General features: G+C 35.5%; 1 protein-coding gene and 1 pseudogene across 3 annotated transcripts in view; both read left to right on the top strand.

Moving 5' to 3' along the window:
• Positions 1 to 324: 324 nt before the first annotated feature.
• The window catches only part of DCTN4 (dynactin subunit 4), a 36,091-nt gene continuing 12,730 nt past the window's right edge, over positions 325 to 23,685 (top strand). Inside the window, exons 1-12 of one of the 2 annotated variants that reach the window (XM_079145987.1) lie at positions 325 to 519; positions 4,486 to 4,556; positions 6,582 to 6,760; positions 10,916 to 10,959; positions 13,093 to 13,200; positions 14,260 to 14,280; positions 14,691 to 14,764; positions 15,229 to 15,341; positions 15,627 to 15,736; positions 18,505 to 18,578; positions 21,506 to 21,560; positions 22,591 to 22,698. In XM_079145987.1, coding sequence (XP_079002113.1) covers positions 385 to 519; positions 4,486 to 4,556; positions 6,582 to 6,760; positions 10,916 to 10,959; positions 13,093 to 13,200; positions 14,260 to 14,280; positions 14,691 to 14,764; positions 15,229 to 15,341; positions 15,627 to 15,736; positions 18,505 to 18,578; positions 21,506 to 21,560; positions 22,591 to 22,698 — 1,092 coding nt within the window. In that variant the 5' untranslated portion in view covers positions 325 to 384. The remainder of the gene's footprint in view (positions 520 to 4,485; positions 4,557 to 6,581; positions 6,761 to 10,915; positions 10,960 to 13,092; positions 13,201 to 14,259; positions 14,281 to 14,690; positions 14,765 to 15,228; positions 15,342 to 15,626; positions 15,737 to 18,504; positions 18,579 to 21,505; positions 21,561 to 22,590; positions 22,699 to 23,685) is intronic. The other variant, XM_079145988.1, reaches the window with a different exon arrangement.
• On the top strand, positions 542 to 4,476 carry LOC306664869 (caspase-6-like; annotated as a pseudogene). The gene has a single exon. The product of its transcript is annotated as a caspase-6-like (transcript).

Raw genomic sequence — 23,685 nt, forward strand, 5'->3', positions numbered from 1 at the left:
TCTTCGAGACCTTCGATCTGTCTCTTTCATTTCTGGTTAGAGGTTGGGAAGGTCCTGGTACATAAGAGAGCAGCCTTCTTTTCTGGAAGAAAGGAAGAAAAGGGAGAGCGCTGAGCCAACCCGGGTTTGAGCTTCGACTCTGGGCATAATGATAGGTCTGAGCTAGCTCCCGGCAGCTGACGCTCACTGAAACCTGCGGAGCCGGAGGAGGGCGGGGACAAAATCTGAGAGGCCAGCCGGGAGGCATCACTTTGATATTCAACCAGCGCAAAGCCCTACTGCGTCAAAGACCACGTAGAAACACGTAGAGTAGGCGGCGAGGATGCCGACGGCTCTGTGGTCACGTGACGCGGCGGGAGGGCCGTTGGCTCCTCCCTCTCCAAGATGGCGTCCTTGCTACAGTCGGAGCGGGTTCTCTATCTAGTCCAAGGAGAAAAGAAGGTTCGGGCCCCGCTCTCGCAGCTCTACTTCTGCCGATATTGTAGCGAGCTGCGATCGCTGGAATGTGTGTCTCACGAGGTAACAGTCGTTCCGCAGAGAGTGGGTTGGGGTGGGGGGGTGTTCATCCTAGTCACTGCGACCGGTGGGGAAGTTCCGCCGGGTGGAGGCGGGCAGTCATTTTACTAGCTTACTGATTGGCTCTGTCTCCCGTCACTCAGCTTTGCCTGCGATTTAATTTGCTTATAACCTGTCGCTTGGAGAGGAAGTGCGGCCCTGGGTGGGGCTGAGCGGATTTTCTTGTTCTGGAGCGGCCTCTGGTTGGACAAATTTGACTTAGACCCTGGCTGTCTCCTGTGGGGCTTGGTAATCGAGTGGGCTAGGGAAAAGGATCCGGGATGTTTATTAGTTCAGGCCACTTGGGCGAAATAACTGTTCTTGCAGGATCGATAAGAAGGGAGAGGCAGACATTCTCATACAGGGTCCTCTTTCATGGAAGGTCGACCCCTGCTTTTATCCATAAACTGGGCGCTCTTCAAACTCCTTGCCTCCTTTCCTGATTCAGGCCAAGGCCTACCCAGGAAAGAGATTAAAGTGAGTGGGTGAGTTGAGTGCAAGACGCCTAGAATAAAGTGAGGTAACCTCAAAGAGCTTCATGGCGCTTCTCCTGATGGTACTGGTGCTATCCTTCACAGGTGGAATAGGATTGCTTAGAAATAGAAGACCCCGGCAAGTAAAAAAATCACCAAATAACAAAACCTCTAACCTTTCGGGCACAATTTGATCATTCAGTAAACTGTAGGACTTAAAAGAGGAGTAAGACAAACTCTGCTGTTAATGACTCAATTTCTTGAAGAAAAACATAATAGTAATAATAGTTATATTTGTTGGGTAATTGCTACATGGCATACGTTTTAGGTAATATCTGCAGACCAATGAAGACGGCTGGTTAAAAAAAAAAAAAAACATTTTACAGGCAAAGAACAAGAGTGTTTGCCTTATGTCATGTCATGCACAGTAATTTGGCGGTGAAAGAAAAAAATCAGGATTTGAACCTAAACAGCCCAACACATAGACTTTTACTAAAGATTCCTGGACTGTCAAAATGTATCTGAAATGTGTCTTGTACCATAAACCATTTACACATTCACAGTTGTTTTACTGGAGATGCTTTTCATAATAAGAGGAATCAAGGAAAGCAATTAGAAAACACAAGAAAAATAAATGTCACATATATATACATATACACACACACAAATATGATTTTTTTTTAAATGTAGTTTCCATTAGCACTGTTCATGTATCTCGACTGGTCCTTCCTCTCTCAGATGTTTCCCTATTCCAATTCAACCTTCAGAACTTATTGGATCAAATTTCCAGTGGTGGATATTACAGAGTTCAGTCTCTGATCTCTAAGGATCTCTTCAACTAGGCCATTTCAGACTGTAACAGTGTATCTTTTAAAATGTGGTGTATATCTGTGTTGTGGAAGTCATTAGTTTGGGAACGATGAGGCTACTGAGGGCCAAGGAAGTCCAGTAAGCACTAATGGAGAACCTAGGTCTAGAGCTGCATGTGAAGAGACAATTTGGAAAAGGGGCAAGAAGGAATTAATTGTATTTTGCCTTTTATGATGTGCCAGTGTACATTAGCCTTTCATTACTGTGATGAAGACTCCTGACAAGAACAACTTAGAGGAGGAAAAGTTTATTATAGCTCACAGTTTCAAAGGTCTTAGGCCGTGACTGACCAACTCCATTGCTCTGGGCCCAAGGTGAGACAACATCATGGTGGAAGGATGTTGCAGAGAAAAGCTGCTCAGTTCATGGCAACTGGGAAATAAAGAGCCAACCGGGCATCCACAGATAAAATATAAACCCCAAAGAACCCCAAAGTCTTGCCACCAGTGACCTAATTTCCTCCAACCGTAACCATCATCATCCAATTAAGGTATTCAAATTATTAGTCCATCAAAAGGATTAATCTGCCGAGTAGGTAACAGCTCTCATAATCTAATCATTTCAACTCTAAACATTGCCACAGGAGCCTTTGGGAGATACTTAATCCAAATCATAACACAGTGGAAATATTAGCAATACCATTCTTTATATTGAGTAGCAGTTGTGTTAATCTTTTCAAAATAGGCCTATTTATAGCAGATGGTGAAAAAAAGGACAATTTCTGTCATAGTAACTATGTTCAAGTTAATGTCTGTCCATCTGCAGGTGAGTAGAATTCTGTAATTGTCAATAGGATCTAACTTGGCAAGGCTGGGCACTGTGGCCCCTGACTCCAGGAAGCAGAGGCCCCTCAGTCTTCTGGCAATGAGCTGGGCACTATGAGCTCGGCTCCAGTGTCTCGGTGTCCCAGCCTTGCCAGTGGGGAACAAAACATGACAAATAGATGCCTACTAAAAAAGTGAAAAGTCTGATCCATCAGAAAAGTACAAACTGGACCACAAGAGGAGAGGACTTGCTCTAATCTTCAATCATGAGAGGCTCTTCTGGCACTTGACACTGCTGGAGATGCGGAGCACCAGCGCAAAGAGAAAGAACCTTACTTGAAGGTTTTCAGATCTAGGATTTGAAGTGAAATGTTTTAATGATCTTAAAGCAGAAGAACTACTGCTCAAAATTCATGAGGTGTCAACCTCCAGCTATGTAGACGCCGATTGCTTTTTATGTGTCTTTCTAAGCCATGGTAAAGGCAGTCACATTTATGCATATGATGCCAGAATTGCTAATCAGACACTAACTGGCTTGTTCAAAGGAGACAAGTGTAAGAGCCTGGTTGGAAATCCAAGATATTTATCATTCAGGTGTGTTGGAGAAACCAGCAAATGTGCCAGTCACTCCTTTGGATGTGGTGGATCATCAGATGGACAAGCTCAACAATGTAACTGAGGTGGACATGACCTCCTCAGGATGTTTACAGACATATCACCCTGATTGTACCCCATCTCATCTGATCTTGGAAGCTAAGCAGGGTCAGGCCTGGTTAGTACTTGGAAGGGAGAAATCCTCAGGAAATTACTATACATAAAAACCTGTAAACATTTTTTTTTTTTTTTTTACGTAAACTGTAAGGTTACCTGTAAAATTTAGCTGATTTAACTTGTATTTTGTGACTTTTTTTTAGTGGTTTATTGCATAATATTTTTTAAATTTAAGCATTAGATAGTAGTTTTTCTTTAATAAGATACTTGAAATTCATGTTTTATTGAATTTTTCTAATTCATATAGGATCTATCTGCATTAAAGAAAAGACTTATTCAAATCTTTAAAGAAAATGCAGTGAATTTAATGTTTGGACTGTGCTTTGCTTTAAATACAATAAGATTATCCTATTTAATTTTTCATTTTAAAATGAACTAGTTAAAGCACACTTTATATAGCAATTAATTTATGTTTAGTAAATATGTTATTTTGCTAATGAGAAAAAAAAATTTTAAATCTCATTCAGTCGTTAAAAAAGTGTAGTCAAATTATTAGAGTCAAATAAAGCTGAACTAGCCAGGTGCAGTGACACATGGCTGCAATCCCAGCTACTCAGAAGGCTGAGGCCAGAGGATCACAAGTTTGAGGTCAACCTGAGCAGCTTAGTGAAACTCTGGCTCAAAATTTAAAAAAATTTTAAAGGAACGTGGCTGGAGTTGTAACCCAGTGGGGATGTAGCCTAGTATTGGGACTCTGGGTCCCATCCCCAGTACTGCAAAAGAAATAAAAATTTTAAAAATAAAGCTGAACAAGATAGGAGGGTATTTGATTACAGCTTTATGATTGCATTGTTTTATTAATCTCTTCATTAGGTTATCATAGAGTTCATTTGAAAACTTTAAATTTTCATGAAGACAGCTTTTGACACATCTCACAAAACCTTGATGATAGGGAACAGGAAGTAACAGAAATGAAAAATAGAAGGTTTTTTTTTCCCGGATCAGTGGTATTTCACCTTTTGCTGAGGTATTTTGAAATTTGTAATTTGATATTTATACAAGGTAAACTGAGATTCTCTGATATTTTAAAATTTATTTCTTATTTCCTCTAGGTGGACTCCCATTATTGTCCCAGTTGCTTAGAAAATATGCCATCGGCTGAAGCCAAACTAAAAAAGAATAGGTAAGACCAGAATCAGTTTTTCTGTTTTCCTCAACCATTTTGTAAATAGCTGGCCAGGAAGCATATGGAATTAACTTTCTTTTTTCAAACTGCTCTGTTTTTATTTTTAAGCAACATCATTGCCTTAGATCAAATGCCCTTTGATTTTTTTAAATAAACTTTCTATTTTAGAACAGTTACAAATTTAAGAATTATTGTGAAGATAGTACAGAGAATTCTTATTTACTCCCAGACCCCATCTCCCCTGTTAAGAAACCACATTATATTATTCATATATCTTTGGGCTTCTTTTGACTCTTCACAGTTTTTTAGACTTTAAATCTGATGACCTTGGGAATTTTGAGGAGTACTGGTGAAGGACTTTATAGAATGTGCTTCAATTAGAATTTGTGTGATGTTTTCCTCACCAGACTGAGGATGCATTTTTGGGAGGGAAGAGGGGCACAGAGGTAAAGTGCCATCTCTCATCACATCGGATCAAGGATAAATTAACTGTCCATATGATTTATCACTGGATGTTACCTTCACTCACCTGGCATGAGCTAGTGTTGTTAGTGTAAAATTACATATTTTTCTCCTCTTTTTCTCTAGTCCTTAGAAGAAAAAAAATCACCATCACACCCTGCGCTTAGAGAGTGGGAAATTAGGTTCCCCTCTTCTTGAAGGCTATCTGCATAAAATATTTAGAATTTGTTTTGCTTGAAAGATTTATCTTTTCTCCATGTATTTATTGATCATGTAAATCATACTACACTTTGGGCTCATGAATATTTATTTTATACCTTGGGTTATAGTCCAGTACTGCTTTACTGATATATGTATGTATGTATGTGTTCATTTATTTATTTTGCCCATATTGTTTCAGCTTTGGCCGTTGGGAGCTCTTTCAGTATACTTCTGTATTCATTTGACATACCCCTATAATTGGGAGTGAGGGAGGAGTGTTCTGTTCATTAGTTTGGGTGCTTTATTACTAATACTACAAGATATTCCATGCTTGCTTGTGTATTTTTCTGTGTCTATCTGATAATTGGCCATTTCTCTAAGGAGCTTTGGTCCCTTTTATTGGAGAATAGTATTAGAAACCAAGTACTGGCTGTTCGATATGCTCATTGCTACTGGATGATAGTTTTTAGTTTGATGTGAAAATCCTTTTGCTACCAGTCACACATCTGTACGTACCTTTGTGGATGTGAACCACTATTATTTATTTTTCCTCTCTCAAGAAATAGCTCCTGATAACCAGGTGCTGTTTTGTTTGCTTCCCACACATTAATTTTATCATTTAATACTCAAAGAATCTCTGTGAGGTGGGTACTATTGTACTCACCTGAGGATGATATTGAGATAGCAAAATATCACAGATAATGGAAGTAGTACAAGACTGGAGGTACTGATAATCTCAGGTGGTGGGAGAGTTAAAAGCAGCAAGGCACAGGGACCCCTAAAAGGAAAACTAGTTGAGGCTAGGAAGAATAGTGTCTGAGAACAAAAAGTCCTGAAAGCATATCACTTCTAAATCACTGCAGTTTGGTAGCATTGTTTGGTCTCTGTTTCAGCTCTCTGGCGCAATAATCAAGCAGTTATTTTCTAAATCCAGTTTCATAGCTCCTTGTGTTGTTGACTCTGTTTTCCATCATATATAATTGGTCTCTCCTCTCTAAAGGCTTATGCTGTGACATTTATCTTTGCCTTAGAAAGCTTTTAACCTGCTAAGTGTGAAAAGATTCTGAAACAGTGAATTCTATCTGTTAACAGTGATTTCCTCTGTGGAGTAGGATTGGGCCAGGTTCTAATTCTTCAAAAGCTTTGGTGATAATTGCATGTTTTAAAAAATAATAATAATATATAATACTTTCAAAATGCTAAAGTTGAGGCCCCAGGAATATTTTTATCTTTTTTCTTGGGAGACACTCCAAATTGAACATACACTCTGTTGAATTCCTAACATGTAGAACAATGTCTGATATATAGCTTGATAAGTATTTATTGAATGAACAAATGGTTGTGTTTGTCACATTGCAGATGTGCCAACTGCTTTGACTGTCCTGGCTGCATGCATACACTCTCCACCCGGGCAACAAGCATCTCCACACAGCTCCCAGATGACCCAGCCAAAACCACCATGAAGAAAGCCTATTACTTGGCCTGTGGATTTTGTCGCTGGACATCTAGAGATGTGGGCATGGCAGACAAATCTGTAGGTGAGTAAGGTGGACTTGAATGTGAGTTCATTTAATGCAGCCGTTCGTTCTATACTCATCGGTGTGTGTGAGTCTTTTTTATTTTTTTTAACCTTTGGGTGCTCTAGGATAGGTACTTGGACATGGAATTGCCAGGCAGAAGAAATAAAAGCAATATAAAACTTTAACAGATGTTGTCAAACTGCTCACCAAGATGGAATGTATGAGAGAACTCTGTGTTCTAGCCAACACTTGATATAACCAAATTTAACATTTTTGCCAAATAAAGGACATTTAATTTGCATTTTCATGATTTTTAATGTACTTGAACATTACTTTTGGCATATTTATTGAGCATTTCCATTTGTGAGAGTTACTGTTCTCATAACATTTTCCTACTGATTTTTCATTATTCATTTTCAAGGGTTCCTCATTTTTGATTATTCATTTTTAGTCTGTTATATATGATTCAGCTGTTATTCTTATTTTCAAGTAAAAGAAACACACCCAGATAGATGTCTCAGTTTGTTTTGTAAGTGAATGTTTTGAGGCTTTATATGTTTTATATGAGGTTTTTGGATTATGAACCATTAAGGATTGGAGAATTTTTATTTCAGAACTTAAAAACTTATGATGGCCTCTAGAAATCTGTCTCCTCTGGGGTATCTAGAAGTGATAATTGAATACCCAGAGCTCTTAAAGAGTATAGATAATTTCATTTCCTCCATGATGTCATTGGTGACTAAGAAACCCTAAAGCCACTTTATTTGCTTGTTTTTAGTACTTCTTTTTAACGTACAGAAAAGAATTTTTAATGAAATCTTTATGGCAGTCTGTCAATTTGCTATTTAGAATAAATTACTAGAAATTACTAATTCTGAAGAAGCACGTAGGTAAAACATTTGGGCTTTTTTCTTTTTTTTTTTTTTTTTTCTCCTGTACCAGGGATTGAACCCAGGGTTGCTTAACCACTGAGCTACATCCCCAGCCCTTTTTATTTTTCATTTTGAGTCAGAGTCTCACTAAGTTGCTTAGGGCCTCACTAAATTGCTGAGGGTGGTTTTGAACTTGGAATCCTTGTGCCTCGGCCTCCTGAGCTACTGGAATTACAGGTCAGCACAACCACACCTGGCAAAATTTCAGACTTTTTTAAAAATATTTTTCATGACCACTTTAATAAGTAAGGCAACCTCTAAAATATGCATGTTGTGCTAAAAAGTGTTATTTCATCCATTTTTTTGCAAGAGAATAAAATGTTACCTTCAGCAGGTAATTTAGAGTCCTTTTTGTTTTAGGAAAAAAGGAAATCATTTTTAATTAAATATAGAATATGTATTTGTGTACTTATCCAGCCTAAGAAATGAAACATAACCAAAATAGTTTTAAGGCCTCTTGTAACCTTTCCCCTACTTCATTCCTCTTCCTCTCTGCCTCATTTCCCCAGGAAATAATCTCAATCTTGAATTCTGTGTTTGCTACTGTCCATGCATGTCTTTATACTTCTCAACATCTGTATGTAGCCACTAACAAATAGTATTTTTTAATTTTAAGCAAGTGGAAATATACTGTATATATACTGCTACCCCTTTTCTCCCTCAACATTGTTTCTCATACATGGCTGATTCATGCATGACTTACCCCAGTGTACTTTATTCAATTGTTTCTTAACAGACATTTAGGGAGGGTATTGTAGTTTTTTGCTGTTGAAAACAGTGCTATTAGAAAAATATGTATGTGTTTACTCAGGCACAAAAATAAGTATTTTTCTGCCATAATTTAAGTAAAATTATCCATCATAAGTTGTATACTTCCTTTGTTCTCCAAAATGATATTCCAGGGTTTTTTTTTAATATTTTAGTTTTTTTTTTTTTTAGTTATATGTGGACACAATACCTTTATTTTATTTTTATGTGGTGCTGAGGATCAAATCCAGGGCCTCATGCATGCTAAGCAAGCACTCTACCACTGAGCCACAACCCGAGCCCAGAGTACCAGTTTTTGATCATAATAGTAATATTGAAGAATAGACTGCCCATTGCTCCAGATCCTTAGCAGTTCTTACTTTTTTAGGGCTCTTTTAAGTTTTTTTCAAACTTGTGCGAAATCATATATATTTCATTGTATAGTTTGTTTTTTGTCTTTATTTAGTTTTGAGATAATTACATATAATGAAGCTTACCAATTTTAAGTATAGAAATCTGTGATGCTTGATAAATATATAGTCATATAACCACCACCATAATGATAATACACACCATTTCCATCACTCCAGACTTGTTTCCTCTTGTTCCTTTAGTCGGTTCCTTTTCCGTACCCTTGGTCCCTAACTACACTGATGTGCTTTCTTTTTTTTTTTTTTTTTTTTCTGGTACTAGAGATTAAACCCAGGAGGGCTTAAACACTGAACTACATTCCCAGCCCTTTTTATTTAATTTATTTTTTTATTTTTGAGACAGATCTTGTTAAGTTACTTAAGGCCTCACTTAGTTGCTAAGGCTAACCTCAAACTTGTCATCCTCCTGCCTCAGCCTCCTGAGCTGCTGTGATTATAGGTGTGCACCACCATGCCTGGATGATATGCTTTCTATCACTATAAGTTTGCCTTTTCTAGACATTTATACAGTTAGTGTCATGTAGTATATAGTCCTTTGTGTCTGGCTTCTTTCACTTTAGCATAATGCTTTTGAGGTTCATCCATATTTTTGCTTCATTGTGTTTCTTTTTATTGTTCATATTGTATGGATATACCACAGATTGTTTATTCATTCTCCATTTGATAAATGTGGGTTGTTTGACAGTTTTGTCTTAAATGAATAAAGCTGCTGTGAACATTTGCATACAAATCTTTGTGTAGGTGTACTTTTTTTTTGAGACAATACCTGGAAGTGGAATTGGTGGGTCATGGGTAAGTGTAGCTTAACTTAACTAGAAACTGGGATCCTAATCAGCAAAGTAGTAGAGTTCTAATTCCTTGACAACCCTTGACACTTTTAATTTCTTCATTTTAACCACTCTGGTACTTGTATATTCTTTTTTGTGACTTTAGTGTGTGTTTTCTTTATGTTTATTTGCTATCTATTTAGCATCCTTGGGGAAATTGTTACAAATATTTTGCCCATTTTTTAACAGTTTGTTTTTTTTTTTTTTTTTCCATTTTGTCTTTGGGTTGCATTTTAAGAGTTCTTTGTTCCAAATATAAGTCCTTTGTTGTGTATGGGTTTTGCAAATATCTTCTCCTGGTCTGTAGTTTGCCTTTTCATTTTTTTCAGCATTGTCTATTGAAGAACATAAGTTTCTAAATTCAGTGATGTCTGGTTTATTAACTTTTTTATTTTATTGTTTGTGTTTTTTGTGTCCTGTTGAAGAAATTTATCCACTGTCACCAAGATTTACTTTTATGTTCTCTAAATGTTAATTTTAGCCCTTAGAGCTAAGATTCTTGTTTTTTTCAGGATACATTTTATACGTGTTGTAAGTTAAGCATTCATGTGCTTTTTTATTTTATTTTTTATTATTTTTAAATACCTTTCTATTTATTTTTATGTGCTTCTGAGAATCAAACCCAGTGCCTCACACATGCCAGGCACGTGCCCTACCACTGAGCCACAACCCCAGCCCCACTTTTTTATTTTTTTGTATGTGACTATCCAGTCATCTCAACATCATTTATTGAATTTGTCATTATGGTTTTGTTTTCAGTTCTCTTGAATAATTATTTTTTATAACTCAAAGATCATAGAACATAGAATCTGTATAATAATGCAGATAATAGCGGACTCTATGGAGTTAGACTGCTTGCTTGAATTTGAGCTTAAGGCTGTAATTTACTATCCATATGACTTTAGGCAAGTTATTTAATCAGCAAAAATGAAACTAGTAATAAGAGTTCCTGCCTTAGAAGGTTATTATGGGAATAGAAAAAAATTTAGTACTTTTCAAGTGCCTAGCACAGAGGCTGTGCCTTCGGGAATGATAGAGGTCAGCATTACCACAATCATTATAGCCAAAGAAAAAAATGCCATTCTGAGTATGCTGGTCTATAAAATTTCTAGAATTCTTTCTGGGAAATTCTTGAACTTTGTCTTTAAGTTTCATTTTAGGGCCTACAAATGACCTATTTTTATGAAAATAACATCAAATAATAAAAGTCTCATTTAATGTTCCTTTATTTTCTAGCTAGTGGTGGTTGGCAGGAACCAGAAAATCCTCACACACAACGGGTAAGTAAAGGTCACATGATAGAAAAAGAGAAATTAGAAAATGTAGAATAAAAGAGTAAACATCTTTCATTTTACCAGTGCATATGACCTGTGCCTGTAAGTCCATGATGTCTATTTTGTTATCTTTTACACATAGAAAATGCTTCTCATTGTAAGACATTAAATCACAATCTCACTTCTTTCTGTTGATTTAAATTAATGGAAAAATCTAGATGTAGTTTCAGTTCTGTGCTTGAGTTATATGTCCAAAAAAGGAAAAATAGTTTTTATTTTTCTTCACATACCCCCCAGTGAGTTAAGATTTCATTTGTTTTCCAGTATTTTTGAAAATATAAACATGTAGACATTTCACCCCTAGAAATACCACTGATTTAGAAAATACCCTTGGATTCAGTAGTGGTCACTTATAGGATCATAACTTGAGCATCCTTTCGCAGTTTGTAGTGAATTGATTTTTGTATTATAGCTGATTTTTTTTTTTAATCCTCTTGAACTGGAATAATATGAGAAAGGTAATTGCTATAGAAATGAAGTGTCCTATCAGTACAAATTAAACAGTAATTATTCACCTATGATATCAGCAAAAATTAGGGATATGAAAATATCCTAGGTGGAAATGTGAAGAAATGGGTTTTCTCTTATATTCTATTGTTGTATTAGTGTTGGTTGATAGAGATTTCTTGAGCTCTTGGCTGTATCTACCTGCATGAATTAAAGAAAAACTTGCATGTATGCACATACATATATATGTATACACACACACACACACACACATAAGCACACATACCTATCTCAAGTATATATCAAGCAAGGATGGTATTAAATGATAGGGATACGTGGTCCCTACTCTCATGGAGAATATGTCTAATGAGGGGAAAATCACCAATCAGTCATTCAAATAACACCCAGATAAAGAGAAAATCATGGTAAGTGATATGCAGGAGAAAGAAATTGTGCCATGTGAACATTTTGTGGGGGATGTCCATTGAGAATTGTGCTGAGGTCTGAGGACAACAGGCACAGAGGGGAAAGAATTCAAGGGAGGGAAACAGCATATGCAAAGAACTTGTAAGTGGAGGAAGCAAAGCATGTGGTAGGTAAAGGGAGTGTAGCTAGAGGGAAGCATAGTCCCAACAAAGAGGGATTTAGGGTCTGACCATGCAGGACATACGTGTGAACCAAGCTAAGGAATTTGAGAAGCTATTAAATGTTTTAAAGCAAGGAGATGATTAGATTAGTGTCCCTAAGAAACAGTTACTGCTGAATTCAGAGTACAACAGTAGGCACCATAAGTCTGTTATGTTCAATTATAGGAAATGGTTAAATACCTTGTCAGCGTCGCTTCACAATAAGTTACAGCCTTTAAAAAAAAATGGTATCAGTCTCTCTATTTGCACTGGATAGAAAGATGAACCCAATGTATTTGTACTGCATGGAAAGTCCGGGATACTTAACAGTGAAAAAGAATGTTATAATTTTCATTCCCTTTTACATGAAAAATAAAAGTATTCAAGTTTTTTGTCTATATGCAGGTGTTTTGAAATTATGCAAAATATAGCATACCTGTGTCTCTAAGTATATAAGAACAGTATCTAAACTGATAATAGTAGATAACTGAGTAAAGACATCAACTTAGACACACAGGGATGAAAGAGAAGTTTTATTGTTTAGTCTTTATGTTTGTGTATTATTTGAACTTTTTACAAATTATGTATGCTACTTTACGATTAAAATACATTAAAAGTAAGCAAGTATAATGGAGAAGTGTAAAATAAAAATATGAAATGTCATATTCTTAGAAATAAATGATCTTGTGGCCATGCAAAAAAAAGTAGGAGCAATTGGGAGAAGAAATAAGTAGTAAAATAAAACAGCAATGAAAAAAGAGCTTGAAATTTTCAAGTCTTTTTATTGCCCATTTCTTCCTGTGGTTGAACTTGAAGGTTTCATTTGAATTCTTAAAACAGATTATGTGATGAAGAAATTCTCTTTAAAAAAAAAGCACATACTTGCCCATCTTTGTAATTTGTCTTCTCTATACTCATTATGTATCTAGTCATTGCAATTCATTAATTTTGTATGTTTCTGTTAGCTTTTTTGTGAAACAAATACTACGTCTTTGATTTATTACAGATGAACAAATTGATTGAATATTACCAGCAGCTTGCTCAGAAAGAAAAGGTTGAGCGAGATCGCAAGAAACTGGCACGACGTAGAAACTATATGCCTCTGGCTTTTTCGGTGAGGATTTGGTACAAAAAAGGACTTTGAGAAACTTATGGGACGTAACAGTGACCATTTCAGAAAGTGGCCATTGCCCTAGGTTCCTGAGTGGTGGGTAGCAAACGTTTGAGTCCAAAGGACATTTGTGTTTTTTTCACCATTACTCTTTATCTTTTGACTACTTCCCCTCAAAAGGCTACTATTTAATTTTATAGGCACTGCATAACTCTACATGCAACTTTTGTGTATTCGAGAAAGTCTGAGAAGAAGAAGGTGGGCAAGTGGTAGATTTTATTGAGATTACCCATATAGCCTACCTTTGATACCCTGGTAGTAGTAGTTTCCCAACTCTAGTTATTTTTTTTTTAATACCTTCCCATATTTCTCCAAAATCAAAAACACTTTTACACAAAGCATTTGTGTGGTTAAATAGTAATAGATACAAGTGCAACTTTTGATAGGAATTATTTATGGAAGTTATTCTCTTTAAGTTTATATACTAGTAGGCAGAAGCGAGAGATAAGAGTTTTGAGTTGTTGTTGTTGTCCCCCAAGTTTTATTTGCTTTCATGGAAAAATTTGCTTTCTTTGTGCTTGCTTGAGGCCCAACAGATTGACATTCAATAAATAACATTTATTGAATGTCAATGATGTGTCAAGCACTGTGCTAAACACTTTGTTTGTATTATTTTACTTAATCCTCATGACAATCTTGTGGGATAGATAATGTATCCCCATTTTACACTTGAGATAATGAGAGCGGGCAGGATGAAGTAACTTGTCATACTGTATTCACATGAGAATGAGTTAAGCCATTAAAACCCTAAAGATTGGTAAGGTTCATATAAAAGTATTTAGATTGAAATTTTATAAAACATTGACACTTGAAAAGCAGCTTCCATATAGTCCAATGGTATAATCAGCACGTGCACTACTATGTATTTAGGAGAGGAATTTAAATTAAATGCATTATCCTTCCAACTTTCCCATATACCTGCCTGCTGTATGAGTTTGCTTCTATCTTATGCTGCATTTTTTTGTCTCTGTTGCAACCTGCTGCTATTTGGGGGCTCTACAGCAACATACTATTCATGTAGTGGTAAGTTCTCTTTTATAATTCTTGCTAACCCTGAAGAAGTTAGCAGATGGTCACTGGTGTTACAAGAAGAAATTCATCACCTATCTTAGACACTACATAGTTCTTGCCTGAGTCACAGCTTAGATTTTTTTAGCTTAATAGCAAAAGCTCACATTTAGTTCACTTTTACGTGTATTAATGTAGTTTCAGTCTCCATGTTGGTGCTTTTATTATTTTAGGAATAGAATACTGATGTGGGGTTACAAACTACTATCTTTAAAAGCAGCTTTTAAATTAGCTTTTGGGTTTTGTTTTGTTTTGTGTTTGCTTATTTCCCTAAGCTTCTCATGCTGTCCCACCCCAAATTCTTTGTTTCAGTAAATAGAATGTTTAAATGGATTTTCTAATAGGAATTTCTGAACTTTGTTTAGGATAAATATGGTCTTGGAACCAGGCTTCAGCGACCACGAGCTGGTGCATCCATCAGTACCCTTGCTGGACTTTCGTAAGTTTGAACATTAGATTTTGAAGAGAAAAGTGGGTATCAAAATGAATATATAAGGAATATTGTTTTAAAAAGAGAAAAAAGATATTTGCCAATGGGGAAAGAGATTTTCATACTTAGAAAAAACCAAAACTGAGCTCCTCTCCATGGTGCACGCCTGTAATCCCAGCAGCTAAGGAGGCTGAGGCAGGTGGCTCTTGAGTTCAAAGCCAGCCTCAGTAATTTAGCAAGGCCCTAAGCAACTCAACAAGACCTTACCTGTAAATAAAATATAAAAAAGGACTGGGGTATGGCTTAGTGGGTAAGCATCCCTGGGTTCAATGCCCATACCCGAAAAAAAAGAAAGAGAAGACCAAAACTGAAAGAATATTCTACAATAGAAGAATATGTTAATTATTGATAATTGATACAGACTTGGAGGATGATCATACGGACTGTTGGAAAATTAATCTCTTCTCTTGTAGCCTTAAAGAAGGAGAGGACCAAAAAGAGATAAAGATTGAGCCAGCTCAGGCTGTGGATGAAGTAGAACCTCTACCTGAAGACTATTATACAAGACCAGTAAATTTAACAGAGGGTAATTTTATACTGTTTTTATTGTACATATACTTCTACTTTTTGCTATTTTTATGCCTAATGATTGAGATTTTTAATGGACTAGTCGTTAATAGTAAAATGATATATAGAAAATAAAATAGATGGAATCATTTGAAGGACTATGGCATGTCTATCAAGTTTCCATATTGTAGTGTTTTGAACAACACTATCCATAATGGTAGTATTGCTCCATATAACTACTGACTATGTATAAGTCAGATTTTAAAGTCCCTAAACTAAGCTTGGTTCTTGCCTTTCACAATAGTGACCACCCTTCAACAGCGCCTCTTACAGCCTGACTTCCAACCAATCTGTGCTTCACAACTCTATCCTCGTCACAAACATCTTCTAATCAAACGGTCCCTGCGCTGCCGAGTAAGTATTCTTTTCTGTAGAGTTGCCATTTGTACAAAAGAAAAGCAAAAATAAATATTAGTGTGGTAAATATAGAAACAGAATATACCAGGAGCCCACTCATTATTTTAATATATTTCAGTTGATACGCTTTCAATGTAAACTCAAACCTCACAACCCTATGAAGGTAGGTACTGTTATTATCCTGTTTTATAAATGTAGCGACTGAGATACCTGAAGGTTAAATAATAGTGCTAACCCCTGAAAGAGTGCATAACTATTAGACTGATAGAGGGTTGGGGGGAACTAATACAAAATAAACAATTTAAAAGAGAGCAAGAAATAAGAAAAATCAGTAAAATTCAGTCTCTAGAAATCTATAGTATAAATAACAGTTTTACCCAAAAACAATTTATAAAAACAAAACTAAACAAAATGGAAAATAAACCTTTCATAGTACTGTCCCACAGATCATTCTATGATATTGGAAAGATTCTGTATCTGTACAGTTCAGCATGGTATCCACTAGTCACATATGGCTATTGAGCACTTGAAATGTGATAGAGCAACTAAGACTTTAAATCTTTAATTCATTTAATAATCACATATGGCTAGTAGCTAATGTTACCAAATAATGCAGCTCTTGATTAAGAGATTTAAGAGGTATACCTACCAAATACAATAAACAGACTTTATATAGATCCTGATTTAAACAAAACAGAAAGAGATCTTGAAAGGAAGGAAAAGAGGGAAAAAGGAAAAAGAATAATGATTCTTTGGAGAAATTTAAACACTGACAGAGTTTTTGATGTTATTAAAGAATTGTTCTTTTTTAGCTGGGTGTGGTGGTGCATGTGTTATCCAAGCAACTGGGTTGAGGTAGGAGGATCACAAGTTCAAGGCCAGCATCAGCAATTTAGCAAGACCCTGTTTCAAAATTAAAAAATAAAAAGACGGGCTTGTAGCTTAATGGTAAAGTGCCCCTGGGTCAATCCTCAGTACTAAAAAAAATAACAAAAGAATTTTTTTTTTTTTTTTTAGGGACAATAATAGTATTGTTATTTTTAAAAATAACTTTGTCTTTGGGAGGTACTGAAATATTTATGAATCAAGTGGCATAATGTCTGACATTTATCACAAAGCAATTAAGGATAAGGAGTAAGATAAGGAGTAAGATCAAATAGTAGAAGCAGCAAGATTGGCTATTGATGTCAAACTACTGATGGTTGAAGCTGGGTGATAAATACCTAGGAATTTTTCATACTGACTGTATCTTTATATGTTAGAAAATGTCCACAATGACAAACCTCTTTTTAAAGAAAACAAGAGGCAAAGTAGCATATATAACTGGTGGTTCAGTTATAAAGCATATATAATTAGATTAAAAATCAGATATTCTAGTATTTATATTTAATACCAATAAATAAATGCTTTCATTAAGAGATGAAGATTATCAGACTACATTAAAAGTAAACTTGTGCTCCCATCCCAAATAAAACCTATAATGATACAAAAAGACCACAGAATGAGAAGAGTAATTTGTAAAGTGTATAATTAACAAAAAATTATACCCAGAATATATAATGAACTTTAGCAAATCAGCAAGGAAAAGATAACCCAATATAAAAAATAACCAGTAGGTAGTAATATATAAAATTATAGCCAAGAAATCCCAATAGCCAGTAAACCTGAAAGATATTGAACTTATATGGTAATTAGGGAAATGTACATTAAAACTGCTATAAGATGCCATTTCATAATTGTCTGATTATCAAAAGCTAGCAGTTTGGCAGTGTCTATTAAAGTAATAAATGCATACACCCATTGATCTACTTTCAGAAAATTATCTTACAGATATGTTTATACATTGGAAAGTAACCGAAGTGTAAGAATACTCATTGCTGCATTACTTGTGTAGCAAAATAATGGAAATATACTAGATATCCACCAATTTATGCCTGATTAAATAAATTAACAGAAATTAGTAAGAGTGGGACTGAGAGGCTCTTCTCTGTATGCTGGAATGGAATTAATTCCAAACTAGAGTAAGTGAAAAAAGCAGAAGACAAAAAAATGTATAAAATGCCCCTTTTTGTATTCTTGTAAAGAAAGATCATATATGATTATATGTTTATGTGTATAGTCTTTTAGTTTGGTTCTGAGGCAGGGAACAAGGGAGAACACAGGTAATGGATAATCTTTACGCTGAATACCTTTTTTGTACAGGTAAAAAAAAAAAAAAAAAAAAAATTAACCAGGTTTATGTAGTACCCTTTTTAAGGAGATACTGAAGAGCACCCAAAACAGAAGACAAAAGTGGTAAATAATCATTACTGTATTTTGAAGCATGGACTCATACTACTTGGATTTAAATTTTAGTTTTCACTCTTTTTGGCTCTGTGGGATTGTGCAGGTTATTTACCCTTCTTGTGTCCCATTTTAATCATCTGTAAAGTGGGAACATTAATACAGTATTAAAACCTACATTATAAAGTTTCCAAAATGTTTAAATCCATTTAATCTAGTGAGCACATTTTTTAGCATATACAGTAAGTACTACTCACTGTGTGTGAGTGATTTCAGTAGTTTTTAAGCAGTATAGAGGAATAATAATATTTGATAGCATGGTCACTTTTATAATTTTCAGTCAGCAATGGCATGTACTATTTCAAAACATACCCCTACAACAGAATAAAACAAAATTCAAGTGAATGCCATCCTTCTGAATTTATCAGCTCTATAGATGAGCGAAGTATGTTCTTATTTTTTTCTGATATTTTTCTTTCTAGAAATGTGAACATAATTTGAGCAAACCGGAATTTAATCCAACATCTATCAAATTCAAAATCCAACTGGTTGCTGTGTGAGTATTTTGGGGTTGTTGTTTTGTATTTATTTTGTTTTTTGTTTTGAGGGTTTTTTCAATGTGAATTGTATTTATTCTTGGCCTAAACCGAAAAAAAGAAGAGAAAAATTATATCAGAATAATGTTATCATTCCATTCCTGTTCAAGTTTTGAATTTAGTTACATTCTGTTAAGTTTAAGGGGCAGAGTGGTATGTTGATTATTGGGTGGAGAGTCATTATTCATTCATTACAAATTTAAAAAGGATCTAAGTTTGGGATAATCCTTTTAAAAACTATAAAATAACAAAATATAACAAAGAGTACCCATGAAGCAATGTTAATTTTATTTTGAATGGATTAAAAATTATTTAAGTTAGTGTCAACTCACCAAGAATTGTCAGTGGGAGGAGATTTGGTAAATAAAAATCACCCATCAAGAAAAATGTTTTGAAAAATTATGAAAATATTGACTAAATATGGGATAAACATGTCCTTCCAAACTCAAGGAAAGAAACCCAGAAACCACTAAAGAAAGGAAACACCTTTGACATTGGTAAAATGGAAGACAGTAGAACAGTAAAGAATATTTGGCACTGGTGACAAGTTAATATCCCTGGTTTGTAGAATTTCCACCAATTCAAAAATAAAAGTAGAAGTAATGAGGTGGGATGTGGGGTAATGGGTTTGAACAGGCAGCTTGAAGACAAATTCCAAATGGCCAGAAGATATATATGAAAAAACGCTAAGATTTGATAGGAAAAGCTTTTAAAAAATAGTGTAGGTAAACATGTATTCACATACATTATTGATAGGATTATTAATTGCTAGAATCTTTTTGGAGAATGGTCTGAGAATTATCAAGACAAATTAGAGACTTTTTAACCCAACGTCACAACATTGCTATCTCAGGAATCTACTCTGTAGAAACAAAAACAATATATAAGGATTCATTTACCAAGATGTACTCTAAAAATGTATTGTAGCATTTTAATGGTAAAAGCTGGAAACAATTTCAGTGTCAGGCTGATTAGCCATCAGTGAGGAAATTTTTTATTAAATCAAGATACATTCCTACAGTACATTATTCAGCAGTTCTTAAAAAACTGTTGGACTGGGTGCAATGGCATGTACCTGTAATACCAGCTACTTAGGAGGCTGAGGCAAGAGGATTGCAAGTTCAATGCCAACCTTGGAAACTTAGCAATGCCCTGTTGCAAAATGAAAAATTGAAAAGGGGGAAGAGGCTGGGAGCATAGGTCAGTGGTAGAGCACCCCTCGGTTCAATCCACAGTACCACAAAAAAGTCATTGGGAAACAAATATATTGGAAGTGCTAAACTGGTGGGTTAGGAAGTTAGGTGTGGGGTCTGTCACTGTTTTTCTGAAGGTATTTCCCTCATCTCTGAAATGGGAGTAATACCTCCCTGTGGGGTTATTGAAAAGAATCATAGGCTATTTTGTTTGTAAGTGCCATGTAACTCTAAATCACTATTTAGAAATATGTTCATTTTCCTAATTAATGTAATATACAACTGGTTAAGAATTAAGAGAACTACAAAAATGGCACATGTGAATTTAGGATTAACTACTTTCTTAATTAAGGCTTATGTTTATTACAGAAACCCTGAATGGTAGCCTGCGGTTAGCATCACTTTCTTAAGCTTGCTTTGAGAAAAAGTGTTTTTTTGTTTTGTTTTTTCTGAAATCATAGTAGAATCGCCTGACAATCTTAATACAAATGTCCTAGTTTATACCTCAAACCAACTGAATCCAATTCCTTTGTAGGGGGCCCTTGAATTTCAGTTAAATTACTCAATTAATTCTGCTGTTTTCCATGACAAATACATGCTTGAATTTAAAATACCTTATTGCCTTGATTCTAAGATGTGGTGTTTTTTGGTTTTTGTTTTTTTGACTTTTAGTGTTGCTGCAGTAGATTTTGTCTTATGTCAATATATGCACAACTAAACATTTACGCATGCTTCATTGCAAACACTTTTTGCACATTTTGTTTAACTTTTTTCTTCACAAGAGATAAATACCACTATTGTCCTCATTTTGTAATTGATTTTGGTATCAGGGATTGAACCCAGGAGCACATAACCACTGAGCCACATCCCCAGCCCTTTTTATATTTAATTTCAAGACCATGTATTGCTAAGTTGCTTAGGGCCTTGCTAAATTGCTAAGTCTGACTTTGAACTCGAGATCCTCCTACTTTAGCCTCCTGAACCACTGGGATTATAAGCATACACAATATTCTTCTGTTTTCTTTACAGAGGCAGCATAACATAGTGATTAAGAGCAAGGTCATTAGAAACAAAACTGTCTGAGTTTGAATTCTGGAATTTACCATACCTAGTTTCTTCCTTTTTTATTTTTCTTTTTAATAGTGGAAATAATCCCATCTCATGCAGTTGCAGTAAAGACGTGAAGATTATTAACTAATACTTATAAAGTGCTTAGGACATTGCCTGGCATATAGGTGCTATTGAAGTATTTGGTAAGAATATGTTTTCATAGGAGCTCCAATGGCACAATTAGTTAGTTCACGGTACTTATAGGAATATGTTTTGATAGGCTTACAACAAATTAAATGAGATTTGGATTGTATAACCAGTCACCTTCTAGAATTAAAAAAATGAATTAAATAAGATCCAAAAAGTAGATTTAATGAGGAAAATATCAGTCATGACACACATACAATATAAGCTATAAACTAGCTCTGTACATAGAGGCTCTGTACCCAAGATTTCAGAAAGCACTTGTTACCAGTTGAGTTTTCATGTCTTATCTGTTACTGTGGTGATAAGATTCTTTAATTTTTTTTTCTTACATATTCTGTTTAGCATTAGACATTCTTTATTTGTTGCACTACCTTTAAAAAGGTAATAATTTCAAAGAACTCTAATGAACATTAATGCATTTTTCTATTCATCAATAGCAATTATATTCCTGAAGTGAGAATCATGTCAATTCCCAACCTTCGCTACATGAAGGTTAGTACCTTACTTTATCAAACAGAATGAATTGACTAATTAGTGATGTATGCATGTGTGTTTGGTATTGGATACAATGAGCAAGATCTAGAAAAGGAGACGGTTTGGAATAATCAAGAGATTGAGACTTTAGTCATTTTAAGCTGAGATTCTTGACAACAGAAACTCTGAAATGTACGTAGAAGGAGCAGGCTGCACATTCCGTAAAAGTGGAATCATAAGGGAGAAAAAGAAAGATGATGTTGGACCCCACAGGCATGTGTCACTCTTCCCAACGTAGAGATTCTCCATGGTCTCACATGTGTCTACACATCAGTACCAGGAATCAGCTAAATTTCTTCTTTACCATAGCCCCTCTCTTGAAGTCCTGGTCTATACCATTTCCCCCCACACATACACACCTCCCCCAACCTCCCTCCCTTCCCCCTCTCTTCCTCCCTCCTTCTTTCCCTCCCCTTCTCTCTGTGACACACACCAATGAATTATAGAACATTCTGTAATATCCTGTTTAGCTCTTTCCCTTTATGCTGCTAATGAAAACATTTGTATATAGTCTCTTCATTTGAAAGAGTATTTTGCTGATCTTGAGAGTAGCAAACACAGGTAAATCATCCTGGTTTAAAAAGTCTTAAAAGGGTCTCTTATTGTCTTGATGTGTCATTTTTTTCTGTCAATACATCTTGCTAGCCTGCAGGCTCCCATATTTTATTTATGGGGCTGCTTCTTTTTAGTCTTTAAGTGATCACCTGGGTGGGATGAGTGTAGATAACACACATTCCTGAGAATTTATGATCTAGTAACTGGAATCTATCATTTCCTTAGTGAAATAGCAGGTCCAGAGTACATAGCCTACTATATAGATAATAGAATGGAGATCACTGAACACAGAGAATGCAGTAATGTAAAGGTATAGGTAGGTCTCGTTGCTCAGAGGTAACGAGATTTTGTGAAACACTTGGTATAGCAGCTCAGAAAGTGGATGTAAGTGGCAGTAGTGGCACGTCTGAGAGATGTTTTTCTTATTCTCCAGGAGAGTCAGGTCCTTCTGACTCTTACGAACCCTGTGGAGAACCTTACCCATGTGACTCTGTTTGAGTGTGAGGAGGGGGATCCTGATGATATCAACAGCACTGCAAAGGTAGGAGTGTTTTGCCTCTTCCTGACAGACCCTAACTTTGCCCATGGTAGCCTCGTTTGTCCTGGCTTCAAAGACTCTGCACTGTCATTTCCACATCCAGTCGGCAACTTCCTCTAATTCCACCTTTCTAACTGTTTTACTTTATCTCCAAACATATTGCCACTGCCCTGTTTGAAGCTCTCATGATTCCTGACCTGATTTGTGACAGTACTTCCTACATGACCTCACTGTATTTCATATGCCCCACCTCTGTTTCAGCCCATCTTTTGTATTGCCACCAAGATGATCTTTTTAAAATCTAACTGCACAGCATGCTGATCACTTATCATCTCTCTGGCTTTAGAATGAAGTCCAAATTCCTTGACATAGCAGAAGAGCTTTGTACAACCTCACTACTTTTCTTCTAGCCTGACCTTCCTCCAGATTCTCAAATTTAGCATTCTCCAGGTATTACTACATTAATGGTTGTGATCCAGGCAGATCCAGCAGGTTTATAAGCTTACATGCTGGAGAATTGCATATTTTGTTCATTTTACATAGACTGCCTCCTTACATATGTCCCTAGGGTAGGTGCCCTTTCAGTCTCAGTCTAATGCATACTCATTCTTCAAGACTCATAAAATATCATCATCTTTTAAAAACTGGGATGTGTCTTCTAGATTTCATCTACTTAAAGTGTATATAGCACTTACTAAATATCAAGATGATGTTTTTGACTCTTTAAAATTTAGTGTGAGTTGAATAAATGAAATATGGCCTCCTTTTGTTTTGCTACTCAGTGATTCCTCTAGTACTAGCAATTTTCAGACAAGAACTTTTCTCTATAGATCATGTTATTATTGACTTATAATTCAGCATGATACTCAACAAAAATTGGTAGAAAGTGTACCTATATCTTTAGCTGTTATTCAAATAATATTATTAAAGAAAATGTTGTATTGAACTAATGTTTCTCTTTTATGTTTTTTTAAACCATTGAACTATTTC

Source organism: Sciurus vulgaris, assembly GCF_902686455.1.
Source record: "Sciurus vulgaris genome assembly, chromosome: 6".
NCBI lineage: Eukaryota > Metazoa > Chordata > Mammalia > Rodentia > Sciuridae > Sciurus > Sciurus vulgaris.